The 12488-nt window shown below is 66.4% G+C and overlaps 2 protein-coding genes and 1 pseudogene across 7 annotated transcripts in view; 1 reads left to right on the forward strand and 2 right to left on the reverse strand.

Moving 5' to 3' along the window:
• LOC125104548 (translation initiation factor IF-2-like) lies at window positions 1–3565 on the reverse strand. Its single transcript, XM_047737105.1, has 2 exons — window positions 2412–3565; window positions 1–74 (listed from the first exon to the last, which is right to left on the reverse strand). The coding sequence occupies exons 1-2, from the start codon at window positions 3563–3565 to the stop codon at window positions 71–73; spliced, it is 1158 nt and encodes a 385-aa protein (XP_047593061.1). The 3' UTR covers window positions 1–70.
• Window positions 2745–12488, forward strand: part of INF2 (inverted formin 2) — a 26766-nt gene continuing 17022 nt past the window's right edge. For 2 of the 6 annotated variants that reach the window (XM_047735417.1, XM_047735416.1), the window contains exon 1: window positions 12326–12471. In XM_047735417.1, the coding sequence (XP_047591373.1) occupies window positions 12385–12471 (87 nt within the window). In that variant the 5' untranslated portion in view covers window positions 12326–12384. Of the gene's footprint in view, window positions 2881–3305; window positions 3388–12325; window positions 12472–12488 lie in introns of those variants that run through there. The other 4 variants (XM_047735420.1, XM_047735418.1, XM_047735419.1 and 1 more) reach the window with 4 other exon arrangements.
• Window positions 9315–11198, reverse strand: LOC125103691 (WAS/WASL-interacting protein family member 3-like; annotated as a pseudogene).

The raw sequence follows: 12488 nt of genomic DNA on the forward strand, positions 1-12488 counted from the left end.
GGACAGTGGGCTGAGTGGGTCGGTGGCCGGGCATGCTTTTGCTAATTCCATTCTGTAGTAGTGTCCGAGGTCATCTCAGGCCATCCCAGAAAGGAAACAAGGAAAAAATGTTTCAAAATGAAAGCAATAAAGATCAGTCTGGGTGCCCGTCCAGGGAAATGAAACTGCAGTCCAGGCTGCTGCCCAGGGTCTCTGGGAGCCCCAGGGGGACCCCTGGGCTCACAGGGGCCCACCCACCACTCTCAGGGCTGTCCTGGTTTTCACCTCCGCATCACACATCAGGCAGGGAGACTGCTCTCTGAGAAATGCCCACGCCTGCCTTCCTGCTCCCAGCAGAGCTCACACAAGGTCTGCCCATCCCAGTCTCTGAGTTCTGCTTCCTGACAAGAGGCAGGGGCTAGCTCTGTGCCGGTCCAGGCGGGGGGCAGGGCACCCTTGCTCTGCCAGAGCATGGATGGGGGGCTCGTGCTCCCCCAGAGTCAGGCGCCGGTGACACAGGGACTCTGGCCAGTGGGTCAGAGGCGGCTGGCCACATGTGGAAGCTCCAGCATGTTCCGTGTCCTCGGGCATCAGGTTACCCAGAACTGGGGGTAGGCACAGATGCACCCACAGCTCTGAAAAGAGACCCAGGTCCCAGAAAGGGACCTGACAGGTGGACGTAGCTTCCAGAAATAATGTCTGTCATCAGATGGGCCGAATGTGCTATCCTGGCTACAGGAAGTTTCTGGGGTGGGACAGGAAATCAGGTCAGAATGAGGTCTGGATGGGGGTGTGCCCGGTGCAGAGTCACTGGAAGAAATGGGGACCGGGGTTGGGAGCGTCTTTATATGTCTCTGTGGGTAAGGCAGGACGAGCCCTACGAAGCTGAGGCATGGTGGGTCAGAGCCCAGGGCTGAGGGAAAGCCACTCTCAGGCCAGTGTCTGTACCCCACAGCCTGCAAGGCCGCTGACCTCGGCCACCCACCACATGGACACAGCCCCACACAGACATACTCTCCCTGCTGTCTTCAGCCGGCTCCGGCCAGTTACCTGTTGGCCTGCAATGAACTGACTCAGCCCTTGGGGGGCAGAACAGACGCCGCCCCCTCCCTGGTGCCGGCCCAGTAGGGCCTGGACTGGGGACCCCTGTCCCAGGGTGCACCAGAGAGAAAGCCCTGGGCAGGAGGCCACACCAGTGGTGCTGGCTGGCCCCCAGCAGCCCCTCTCCTCTCCATCGAGGCAGGGGCTCTCCCTGCTGAGAGGGCCGCAGGAGGACTGGCCAGCTGGCTGGGATGCAGACCCCAGCCATGCCAGGCGTCCGCTCCAGTCTCTGGCTAAGGCTCTGGACTCTGCCCACTCCGCAGGCCTAGGGGTGAGAGCAGGGGTGCCAGGCACAGAAACACTGCTCAACGCTGAGCTTCCAGCTCGGCCATCCTCCCCAGGCCAGGCCCAGGGCTAGAAGGTCACCCTTTCCTCCACTGCATCGTTCCATCCTTTAGGCCAACGAATATACCCACTGACCACAGCCGGAAGCAGCTAGGCGCCAGCTCAGGACGGCAGTGAGTCAGCTGGCCCGCGCCTCCTGCCCCACCTCCAGGTCCTGCCAATGGCCTGGCATCCAGGCTCTGGGATCCAGGGATCCAGGAGAGCGAGGAGAGGCCCGAAACCCAGCTCTTGGGAGGGCAGGAAGGCTTCCAGGAGGAGGCCCCAAAGCTCAGAGGGTCAAGCAGAGGGGCAGGGAGCAGGATAGGGGCGGCTGGCCAGTCTTCCAGGCAGAGGCACTCGCGCTGAGCAAGGACTCGGCGCATTCCAAGAACCGCTGAGCCCCCATCCAGGAGTGGCCCTCACGTGCCTGCGTTGCCAGGTTGGAGAGTGTGCAAGAGTCACACTTCCTTGGCTGGCTCTCCTGGGGACTCAGGGCCCTCATCCGGCACTGGCCTGTTGCCAGAAGCCACTCCTGTGCTGGGGCTGGCCTGAGATTTCCTGGACTGGGCAGAGGCTACCCACGCCCCTGGGAGTCTGCATCGACGGGCCCTCTCCGCACCGGACAGAGGCGCACGGTGGGTCCTGGGGCAGAAGCTGGGGCAAGGCTGGGGAATGACCTCTACCCTCCGCCCTTCCGTGGCCAGTCCCACCCACCCGGCCTGCCTCCCCAGGCTCTGAATTCTGCAGGTCTCCAGAAAGGTTTGTCAGATGAGCCCAGGGACAGGGATGCTCTGTCCCATGTTCTCATCTCGCCCTAATTACAGGCCTTAGAGGCTCCTGTCATTCTCCTTTGCAGGTGGGGAAGCAGAGGCTTGGCAGCTGAAGTCGTGTCCAGGCCTGACTCACATCCTGAGCGCTGGAGTGGAGCCCTGGGGGCAGGGGCTGTGTCTTTGTCAACAGACTGGGGCTGGGCAGAGGATAGCCTGCCTCACCTGCCCCTCGCTCACCCATGGTCCCCTGGGCCCTCAGGCCTGCGGCGATCCGTTCCCTGTGAGCTCCCATTGAGGGTTACATACCCCAAGGGACTTCCAGAGCTGGAGGCCGCCTCTCCCAAGCCGGTTAGCCAGGCTTTCTGAGCATGCAGGGGGCAGGTCCCCCCTGCACTCCAGGAAATGTGGGGGTCATGGACCAGGCCCCACCGTGCCACAGGATTGATGAGGCAGGGCAAGAAGGAGGGGGTGGCAGAGAACACGGCCCCAGCACTCCCGTGGGGCCGGGAGCAGGGGCGGCTTCCTTGGCCGTGGCCTGCAGGGCCCCGCTCTTCCAGCCTGCCCCAGACCCCCACCCCCAGCGGACTCTGACGGGCCTGCTGCGAGGCCCGCAGGGGCTGATGCGGCTGGTGGGGGCTCTGTCCACCGCAGAACGCCCGCGAGGGACCCTCAGCTGGGGATCCAGGGGCCAGCGCAGGGGTCCCAGGTAGGGGCGAGGCAGCCGAGTGACAGCCCGACTCGGACTCTGCCCCTGAGCCCCGTGGCTGAGCGGGTCCGACGGCTCGCTGCCCGCGGGGGCTGGACCGGAGGAGGGGTCGGGGGCGAGAAGGCCGGGCGCAGGAGACACCGGAGAGGCGGCCCGCCGCGAGGTCCGAGGTGGGGGGACTTTCCCAGGCCCCCGATCCGCGTCTCCAGCCCCCGCCGCCGCCGCCGCGCCCGCCAGGAGCGAGGCCGGCAGGTGCGGAAGGGGCGGCCTCCGGGTGGCGCGGGCGCGGGGGCACAGGCTGGCGCGGGGAGCCTCCCGCCGACCCCTCCCCGGCTCCGCCCCGGGCGGGGCCCGCTCCCCACGTGGCCGCCGAGGGCGGGGCGGGGCGGCACCTCCTCTTCCGCGCGCCCCGCGCCGCTGGAGCCCAGCCCGCGCCCAGCCCGGCCCGAGCCCTGCGGAGCCCGCGGCCCTGCCCGACCCGAGCGAGCGCCCCCGCGCCCCCGCCCGGTAAGTCCGCACCTCTGCGCCCCCCGGGAGCCGCAGGGGAAACTGAGTCCGAGCGCGGGGGCTGCTGGGCCGGGGAGGGGGGTTGGGGCAGCGCGGCACGGGGCGGGCAGGCTCCTGGCTCCCGGCTCGCAGCTCCCGCGTGGCGCCCCCGAGGCCCCGGCCCCAGGGCGCAGCCCATCCCGGACGGCCGACCCTCTCGGGGACCCCCTCGGGGACGCCGCCCGCACGCCCTGGCCGCGGTGGTGGGCCCAGGGTCAGCCCGCCAACGCCCCGCCCGCTGTGGCAGAATTTCCCGTCCCCGCGGCGGCCACGTCCTGACCATGAATCAGCCACAGTTGGGAAAATAAACTTCAACTTCGGGTCGGCAGCCGGGGGAGCCCGGAGAGCTGTGCGCGGGCCTGGGGTCCCGCCTGCGCTGCTGCCTGTAGCTGCCTGGGCGCAGGTGGGCGCACACGGGGCCCTGGCACCGCCACAGGCAGCATTGGGGGCGGGAGCCCCGTCTGCTCGGGTTCCTCCTGGCTGGGGCTGGCAAACCTGGGGGTGGGAGGCTGGCTCTGTGCTCCTCCAGCCCCACCCCTGAACCCCCTTCCCAAAGGAGGGAAGTGAGGAATGAGCACGACCTCAAGAAGGAACTGGGGTTACCAGCAAAGCCCGCATCAGCCTCCAGCTGCTCCTGGGGAGCCGGGGGTTGGGGGGGTGGGCAGGTGGGTCTGTGTGCCTGGCCTCCTGAGTTTTGGTAACCTAGGGGCTCCCACAGCCCCCCACCTGCAGGGCAGCGGGACTCCCGCTGTGACCACAGCAGCTAGTGCCCTGGCCTAGCCAGCCTCTTTTGACTGTGTGGGCGGGCATGGCTGTGACCCTGCCTGGGTCATGCATACCCTCAGGGGGAGCTGGGGGTGGGAACTTCCCTTCCCACCAGCCCCACCTCCTGCTCCCTCAGGCAGTCGGACCGGGCAGGACACTTGACTGCTCTAGTCCTGTGTCCCCATCCGCACCCTAAAGGATGGGGACAGTGGTTCAGGCGTGGACTTCCTCCCTGTCACTCTCAGTGGGGAGGAAGAGACCCCAGACCCCTTCACAGCGCCGTCCAGGACAGGGAGCCTTCGGGGAGGGGGTGTCAAGGATTTGGGGTCCAGGGCCTTGCACTCCCCACCCCTACTCCCTCACCAGGGCAGCATCCTCTCGTGACTTAAAAAGCCAAGTTGGGCATTAGCCCCCAGGTCACCCCTGCCCGGGCCCCACCTTCTGTCTCCCCCGAGGAGCTTGGGGCTGGTGGACAGCTCGTCACGTCTGGCAGAGAGGCGGAGGGGCCCTGCTGGGGAGAGGACTGCGGTGATCAGGTGGGGCTGCCCTCCTGGGACCCACCCAGGCAGCCTGTCTGTCAGGGTTGCCCTGGTTTCCAGCAGAGTGTTAGCTCTCAGGTGAGGCCCCCACTTCATGGAGGAGCTGACGGCTGTCGGAGCTCCTCGCGCATGCCTCACGTGCCAGGACCCGGGAGCTCCTGACCTCACAGACACTTTGTTCGCCTTTCATCACAGTGCGGTGGTTTTCCAGGCTGGAGAAGGTAGCAGGTGCCCGAGGGCTGGGGAGGGACGGAAGGCAGCGGCTGGCGGGTGCAGGGCACATGCGGTTGCCCTGGCTCCAGACCAGGGCAGGGAGTGTTCTCCAGGGCACCCCGAGGAGGAACCGGAAGGCAAAGTCCCCCCATAGTCTGAGGGCTGTGGCCTGACTCAGCTGCCTGGCTCCTTCCTGCACTGGTCTTGTACACAGCTGGTGTCTCATAGTTGCATGGTTCAAGGCCCAGTGGACACAGTGGATTGGGAAAGGCATGTGCACCTCCATTTCAGGACAGCGGACAGAAATGGGTCTATGGGAGGTTGAGGCTGAGCCCAGGCAGGAGCCAGTCTCTTCAGGGCTGTCCCCAGACAGCGCCATGCCTGAGGGACCCTGGACGTCCAAGACAAGGAGGCTGGTTTCAACCCATTAGGAAGGAGTGCGAGTGAGGGGGTGAGCTCCCCATCACTAGGGGTGACAGCAGGGTCTGACCCTGTGGTGCCTGCCAGCCACCTCCTGGTGAGGAGGGTCTTGCACACTCCAGCTGGTCCTGAGCAGGAGTGGGGACTGGTCGCACGGCTGCCCCGTCTGCCGGGTGCAGAGAGCACTCCGAGATGAAGGGAAGCTCTTTCTCAGTGACCGCCAGCCTCCTCCCCTGCCAGGCAGGGAGAGAGAGGGCAAGGGTGGGCCTGCACCTTCCCAAGGTGTGATTAAGGAAGGGACTGACTGGGTGGGGGTCTTCCCAGGGGCCCCCTCTGCGGGGTGCACTGCAGCCTCCTGAGAGCGGGCCCAGGGGCCAGCCTGTGCACGGCCGCATGCCCTCAGGTCCTGAGCAGGGTCTGGGCAGAGAACGAGCGAATGACAGAAGGAAGGAGTTGGCCAGCCAGCCTGCCATGTTCCCACCCCATAGCCTCCGACCCTCGCATCTACCCAGTGAGGCACGGGTACTGGGATGATTGTCTGTTTCACAGGAGAGGAAACTGAGGCCTGAGGCTGTTGGGTTGTAGAGTCCTGCCATTGTGGTGGGATGCATTTATAAAGCCCCTACTGTGTGCATCAGCATCTATGCTCACCTCACTGCTCCAGGGGACCAGAGTGCAGCATAGAGGGCGTGCTGCCCCAGGGTCAAGGTGAGAACGGGCTGGGCCATGGGGGCACATGGAGGCCCCATGTCCCTCATCACTGCCACAGGACCCTCGGGTCTCTGCACCACCACTCTGGGACTAGAAGAGCTTTGTCCCGGCCAAGCAGCAGCCCTGGGGCTCCCTGCAGGGGAGGGGCAGGCTCTGGGGCACCCACCTGTAGGACTCCAGAACAGCTCAGAGGGATGGGCAGCAGCCGCAGGCCTGCTGAGCTGGACCCCGGGAGCCAGTGGGCCCTTCCAGCCGTGGGGGCTTGGTCACAGATGCCCGGATGGCTAGACCACACAGAGGCCCCTCTCCCGGGGCTCCCTGAGGACAGAATGCTGTCTTCTGCCTGCCCCCCCCAACATGGCTACCTTCCCACCCAGCCCCGCCTCATCCCTGCAGTTTTCCCTGGTCAGGGCCCCCCTCCCACCTGTGGGCTGCGGCTCCCTCACGAGAACCCCCCTCCCTGCGAGCTGGGCCCAAGTGGGGGAGGAGGAGCTGGAAGGTGGACAGCCTGGGCAGACCCCACCGGGAAGGCCGAGGCCCACCGAGCAGGGCTGCATGGCCACGGCCACCGAGGGTCATCAGGTCGAGTCTTCCATGGCTGGGAGAAGTCTCCAGTCAGGAGACACACTTTGGGGGGTGGAGGCAGATGGTGCCTCCCATTTAGCAGATGGGGCCGCTGAGGCCTAACCTCCAAGCCTCACCTTGAGGCTAACCCAGGGCTCAGTGGGTCAGGGAGCAGGCCAGCTCCAGACACACACACAGGGGCCTAGGTGACGGCTTCCCTGTCCCGCGCCCAGCGCCCGTCGTGCCCAGCCAGCACTGGCCTGCACACACAGCACACACTCTCTCTCTCACACACAGCCCGTGGAGCGGGGGGGTTCTCTGTTCCTGAGCTCAATCTTGGCCTTGCTGAGTGCTGATGGACATGAGTGTGGGTGCCAGCGTGGACCCTGGCCAGCTGTGTCAGAGGGCCTCAGTCTCTCCGTCTGTGCCTGCGCCCGGGCCCTCTCGGGCTCCAGGTGTGGCCTCAGTGTGCAGCCTGCTTCCCCCGCCGTCCGTGTCCCCATGCATGGGTCCCCGTTTCTGCTCGCCAGTACAGCTGGGCATGCAAGGGCAGGAAGGCCGACATCTGCTCTCTGGCAGCCCAGAGATGGGTCTGGGCACTCCTGTCCCCTCCCCTGTCTCCACCTTCCCACATATGAAGACATGATGTCGGAGAACAGGAGCACCACGGGCCCAGAGGGGAACCCCCCCTACTGAAGGCACACATGGCCCTGCTTGGGAGATAGGGCACAGCCCAGGAGGGACCATGCAGGCCAGGCAGGCCCAGTGGCCGGCATGGGGGGCCAGGCTCTGCCAACCCAGCATCCCCGGAGAACATCCTGGCCACTTGAGGATGGGAAAACCGAGTCCTCCATGGGCCTGGCCCTGGCCCTCGGCAACTGGCAAGGAATGCCTCGCGGCGTCTGGTGCCGGCCGCCCGGCATCTTGCTCACCTGCCGAGCCAGGGACCGAGCGGGGGCTGCGTCCCAGCTCCATGTTGGACCCTGGCAGCCTGGCTGAGGAGGAGGAGGTGGCGGTGGGTACCGTGGAAGGGTGGGCCCTTGGGCACTTCCGGAGCCTGGTTTAGAGAGGGCGTCCTGTGGATCCACCAGCAGGCTCCGGGGCTGGCATTGATGTGCTCGGCCCCGTTTGAGGACTGGACCCAGGGCTCTGGCAAGTCCTGTGGTTGTCCCAGGGACACAGCCAGGCCACAGCAGAGCCTGATCTCACCCAGAAGCTGAGCTATCCTCTCCCCCCCAGGGCCCTAGCCACGACCCTGGCAGTGCCGGTGGCCCCTCCCCCACCCTCAATCCAGGGCTTTGTTCTCCCTGCTCCTGGGCTGGGACTGCCGGGACTGTGGGCAGTCTTCAGCCCCTCCCCTACAGCCTGAGGCCTGCAAGCACACACATTAGGGCCCAAAGCCTGAGGCACTGAGGGTCCTTCCAGACTGGGTGAGGCCTTTCCTGAGGGCAGCATGGACACAGGGAGGGACAGCGGACATCCTGGAGGAAGCATCTCTGAGCTGCCTGCCTCTGAACTTGGGGGACAGAAGCCAGAAAGGAGGGATTCTGGTGGCCAGCCTGAGGTCCTCGTGGGGCCCCGGGGAGGCCCTGCGGGTGGAAGGTGCGGTCGGGGGCTGGGCCTGCCATAGAGAGGCCCCAGATTGAAACGCCGCCCTGCCACCTAAGGCCGGCCAGCTCCTCGCGCTCCCTCACACCCAGCCACAAGTCTGTACCCATCACTGCCCTCAAGGAGTCACTGACAGAACTGGCTCAGCCACAGAAGGTGGCAACAGTGGCCTCTGTGGTCCTTGGCCACACCGTGCCACTCTCCAGTGGCCGCCTTGGGGCGCCAGACTCTAGACCCGAGCCCTGAGCATGTCAGAGGTGGCCAGGCCCTCCAGGGAGCCCCCTGGCCCTGCTCTTCATGCAGCCGGGGAGATGGAGGCTCGGTGACAGCAGAAAGCCAAGGCAGACCCTGTCCTCGAGAGCCCGCAGCACAGGTGGAAGCGAAAGTTCGGCTTCCTGGCATGGGTGCCTCCGCCCTTCCTGCCCTCCCCTGCGCCGGAGCCATCCCCGGGGGAGGCAGGACTCCCAGACCACCCCCAGCCCTTTCTCAGAAATGCAGACGCACAGCTCCCGGCCCAGGTCTGCGCCGCCAGCACCCTCCTCCCAAGGGCCAAGGGCAACAGCAGCCCCAGCGCCCCCCGCCACTTTCCAGTAGGTGTTTCCTGTTTGCCCAAGTCCACCCTCACCCCAGGGCAGCCCTCTCTGCGGCTTTCTGTGCTTCCACCCACTTCCAGTCCTAGCCCCGGAGGCCGGGACCCAGGGAGGGTGCAAACGGGCCCAGCCTGGGCACCGTGTGTCAGCTGGCAGTACCACCTGCCCCCCACAACCTGGACCGCAGTGGCCCACGTCCAGGCCTGGCCTCCCTGACCAGCAGGGTCGCTGGGCTCTCAGTGCCAGCCCGCCCAGCCCAGCACCCTCGGTCCCCCTCTACCCTGCATAGCTGTAGCCTCACAGAGGAGACCAGCAGAGTTCTGCCCTGCCTCCCTGCTGACCTTCGCTGAGCCCAGTGCCCTTCAGAGACTGTAGGCCTTTTCTGTCACTGTGCTCTTCCTCTTTCTAATTATGACCACATTCACCCCAGATGCAACTTATGTTAGCATTCAGGCGTGTGTCTGGTGGGACATGCTGGATGGCAGAAATCCTACACAGTGCAACTTGATGTCCTACTTCCTGTCTCTGTTTTTAATTCAGCAGCGCCATGAAGGTCTTGGTGCCCATCCGCCCCACCCCCAGCAGCCCCTCCTGTCTTGTTGCTGGGTGGGCAGTGGCCTGGCAGGCCTCCTCACACACAGGGGGTGCGTTCAGGTGAGGGCTTGGGAGCCACAGGTCCCGTGCTCCGTCCTGGGACTGCTGGCTGCCGGTCCTGGCACGTGAGGCGGGCCAGGGGCTGGTGAGGACACCACCACATGGCCAGGGCCCTCTGCACTCTGCACCTGTGGATGGGTGGGCGGTGGGTTGGCGCTCGGCTGTTCCTCCTTCCCCAAGGCCCACTGTGCCCGGGCCCCCGGCCTGGGATGACCCCGTGGTGGGTGACCCACACAAGTCCTCTGAGGGCTTACAGCCTGGTGGGGAAGGGGTTGCGTGCACTAGAGGCTCAAAAGGAGCCAAGGTGATGGGGGGGAGCGATCCAGGGAGGAATCCGCTCCAGGGGCTTCCCCCAATCCCTCCGGCCCCGGCTGCCCCTGAGCTCTAGGGAATTTGCTGCTGGAAACGCAATATAAGAGTTACCAGGCAGTGGAAAAATTTAGAGCTAAAAATACAGCATGGCAGCCCCTGCCTCCCAGTTCCGGAACCCCGCTCCTGCCATTGTACCCGCCTTCCCCAAGGAAGACAAGCTCACTCTCTGCACCCCGCCCCCGCGCCCTCACTGGCTCTGGGCCCAGAAGCACCCCAGCCCCTGTGCCGATGCTGGCAGGGCTGCCCCGAAGCTGCCTCCCCACAGCAGCCAGCCCATCTCCCGGGAGCCCGTGTCCCCAGCCGCTGCCCCCCCACCTCTCACTGCCCCCCATCCCGGGTCCCCCAGCCCTCACAGCGATCTAGGAACAGAAGGCCAAACCCACTCCTCAAAGGTCCCGAGCTCTGGCACTTAGTCTGGGCTCCCCACCCCGCCACATTGTCCAAACCTGAGGGGATCCATGCGGTGGCCTCCCAGCAGCCATGCCCAGGACCTAGCCTGGTGCTCGGTGCCCACCTCAGGAGGCCCTCTTTCTCTGGCTCAGTTTCTCCATCTGCATGGGAGCCGCTGGACTCTCAGGGCAGGTGGGGGGGACAGCTTCGACCCTGTCCCCTGCCCCCTCCCCAGGAACACACTCTGCTTGACAGACACCTGCCAGGGGCGGTGGCTTCTCGTGAGTCAGCACCGCTGCCCGGGCATGTGGGTGCCTGGTTGGAGGAGCTGGTACTGCTGTTCGGGGCTGGCCAGGCACGGGCAGAAAGGCAGGTGGGTGTCTGTACCCCCTCCAGGTCCCGCGTGGGCTGGGTGAGCTCGGGTGAGCAGCCCACCCGGCTCAGCTGACCCAGGAGAGCTCTGATGGGGAGGGCGTGATCCTGCCCCAGCGGGAACCCCACTTTATTGGTTGAAAAAACTGAGCGCTGAAGAAAATTGGGGAACATGCCACTCATGTCAGAGCCCCAGTATCTTCCTCTGCAAAGACCCCTGCCCACTGGAGCTCCCCTGGTGTAGGGGGACGGATGGACCTCCTGCGGGACACTTGGGAGTGCTGAAGCGCCCCTCATTTTGCAGCCACCGACCGACTGGGTGCAGCCTGGCCCGCCAGGTGCCTGGACCCGGGAGACAGTCGTGCTCTTCGGCCTGCGGTGCCGGGGGGGGGGGGGGGGGGGGGGGGGGGGGGGGGGGCGGAAAAGGCTCCGTAAATGCAAATTCCTGCGCTCCCGCGCCCCTCTGCGGGGTGGGAGGGGCCGAGACCACATCCCTGAGCGCGTGGTTCGGCCCCTGGCAGGCCGGCCCCGCCCCCACATGGGGTGGGGAGCGCCGGATCACATTCCTGAGCATCTGGCCCCGCCCCACCGCGGGCAGGCGGAGTCCGGGAGGGTCCCTGCGACCGGTCCTGCCTGGGCGCCGGGCCTGGCTGGTGGCCGCGGGCTGGGCAGGACGGCGGGCGGGGCCGGGCCGCCCACGGGCAGTGTCGGAGGGTTCCCGAGCGCTCCCACGGTGCCCGCCGGGTCCCGTTTGCCCCCTGGGAGCCCCGCCGCACCTGTCCCCGTACAGACCCGGAGCAGAGGGGCAGAGGCCCGTCCCCGGGCGCACAGCTGGCAAGCCCAGCGGCCCGGCCTCTGCCTCCCACGCAGGTCCGGGGCCTGCCAGGAAGGGTGGTTCCCCGAGCTCTTCTGACAGCGGGAAATGCCCGCTTCCCTCTGGGGCCCCCGGGCAGCAACGTTCAGCCAGCCCCGGACGGGGCCAGGCGGAGGCCGCCCCTCCTGAACGGCTCCTGGCGGGGACCAGGTCTCGGGCACTTGCATCCGGAGGGTGGGGTCGCTTTCCAGTTGGATCACGCGTCTGCGGGTCACTTACTGTGGGCGTACGGTGTTCTCTCCGTGTGGACGCCGCGTGCGCGTCTGTCCATCCTCTGCTGCCGTGTGAGATCACGTGCCTGCATGCGAGGCCCTCGGGTGTGTGCCGCGTGCGCACTCGTCTAGGCACGTGTAGGACGCACGCATGGAGGGGCTGCACCGGCTTGTGAAACTCAGCCCCAGGCCACACAACTAGCATCCTTCGTGGGCAGGCTGGTAGTCGAGGCTGATCACCCCCTGCAAGGGGGCTGCTGGTGGGGTCTCTCCTGGGGCAGTGAGTTGGGTGCACACAGGGAGGCCTAGGCAGCGCAGGTGGGGCTGTCTCTGAGAGGTTGTTTCCTGCATCTAGGTACCCCTGGGGCTCCTGGCTGGAGAAGCCACTCAGGATGCTGGAGGCCTGGCCTGGGAGAGTTGGTGCTCCAGCCTCTCCGCCTGTGCCAAGGAAACAGGGACTGGGGCCAGTGGGGCGGGTGTGGGGGCAGGGAAGGGAGGGTCATTCCTGGCTGCCTTTTAAGCTGCAGCATCCCCTGTGGGCGGCAGTGTGTGCCAAGGCCGCTCTGCCGTGCTCTTCATGGTGCTGGGAGCGGCCCCCTGCCCCAGTCCCGGGAGGTGGCCCGGGAGAGACCAGAGCCGCAGCGGGTAGCAGGGCTGCTCAGCGGTTCACAGGGATGAGAAGCCAGCAGAGCGAGAGGGGCAGCCCAAAGCAGGGCTTGGAGTGGGTGGGCAGAGGCAGCCGGAAGGTCCTGCGCATCTGGGTGAGTGGACCGTGGGG

The sequence above is a fragment of the Lutra lutra genome, chromosome 7, assembly GCF_902655055.1.
Source record: "Lutra lutra chromosome 7, mLutLut1.2, whole genome shotgun sequence".
In the NCBI taxonomy this organism is placed as follows: Eukaryota; Metazoa; Chordata; class Mammalia; order Carnivora; family Mustelidae; genus Lutra; species Lutra lutra.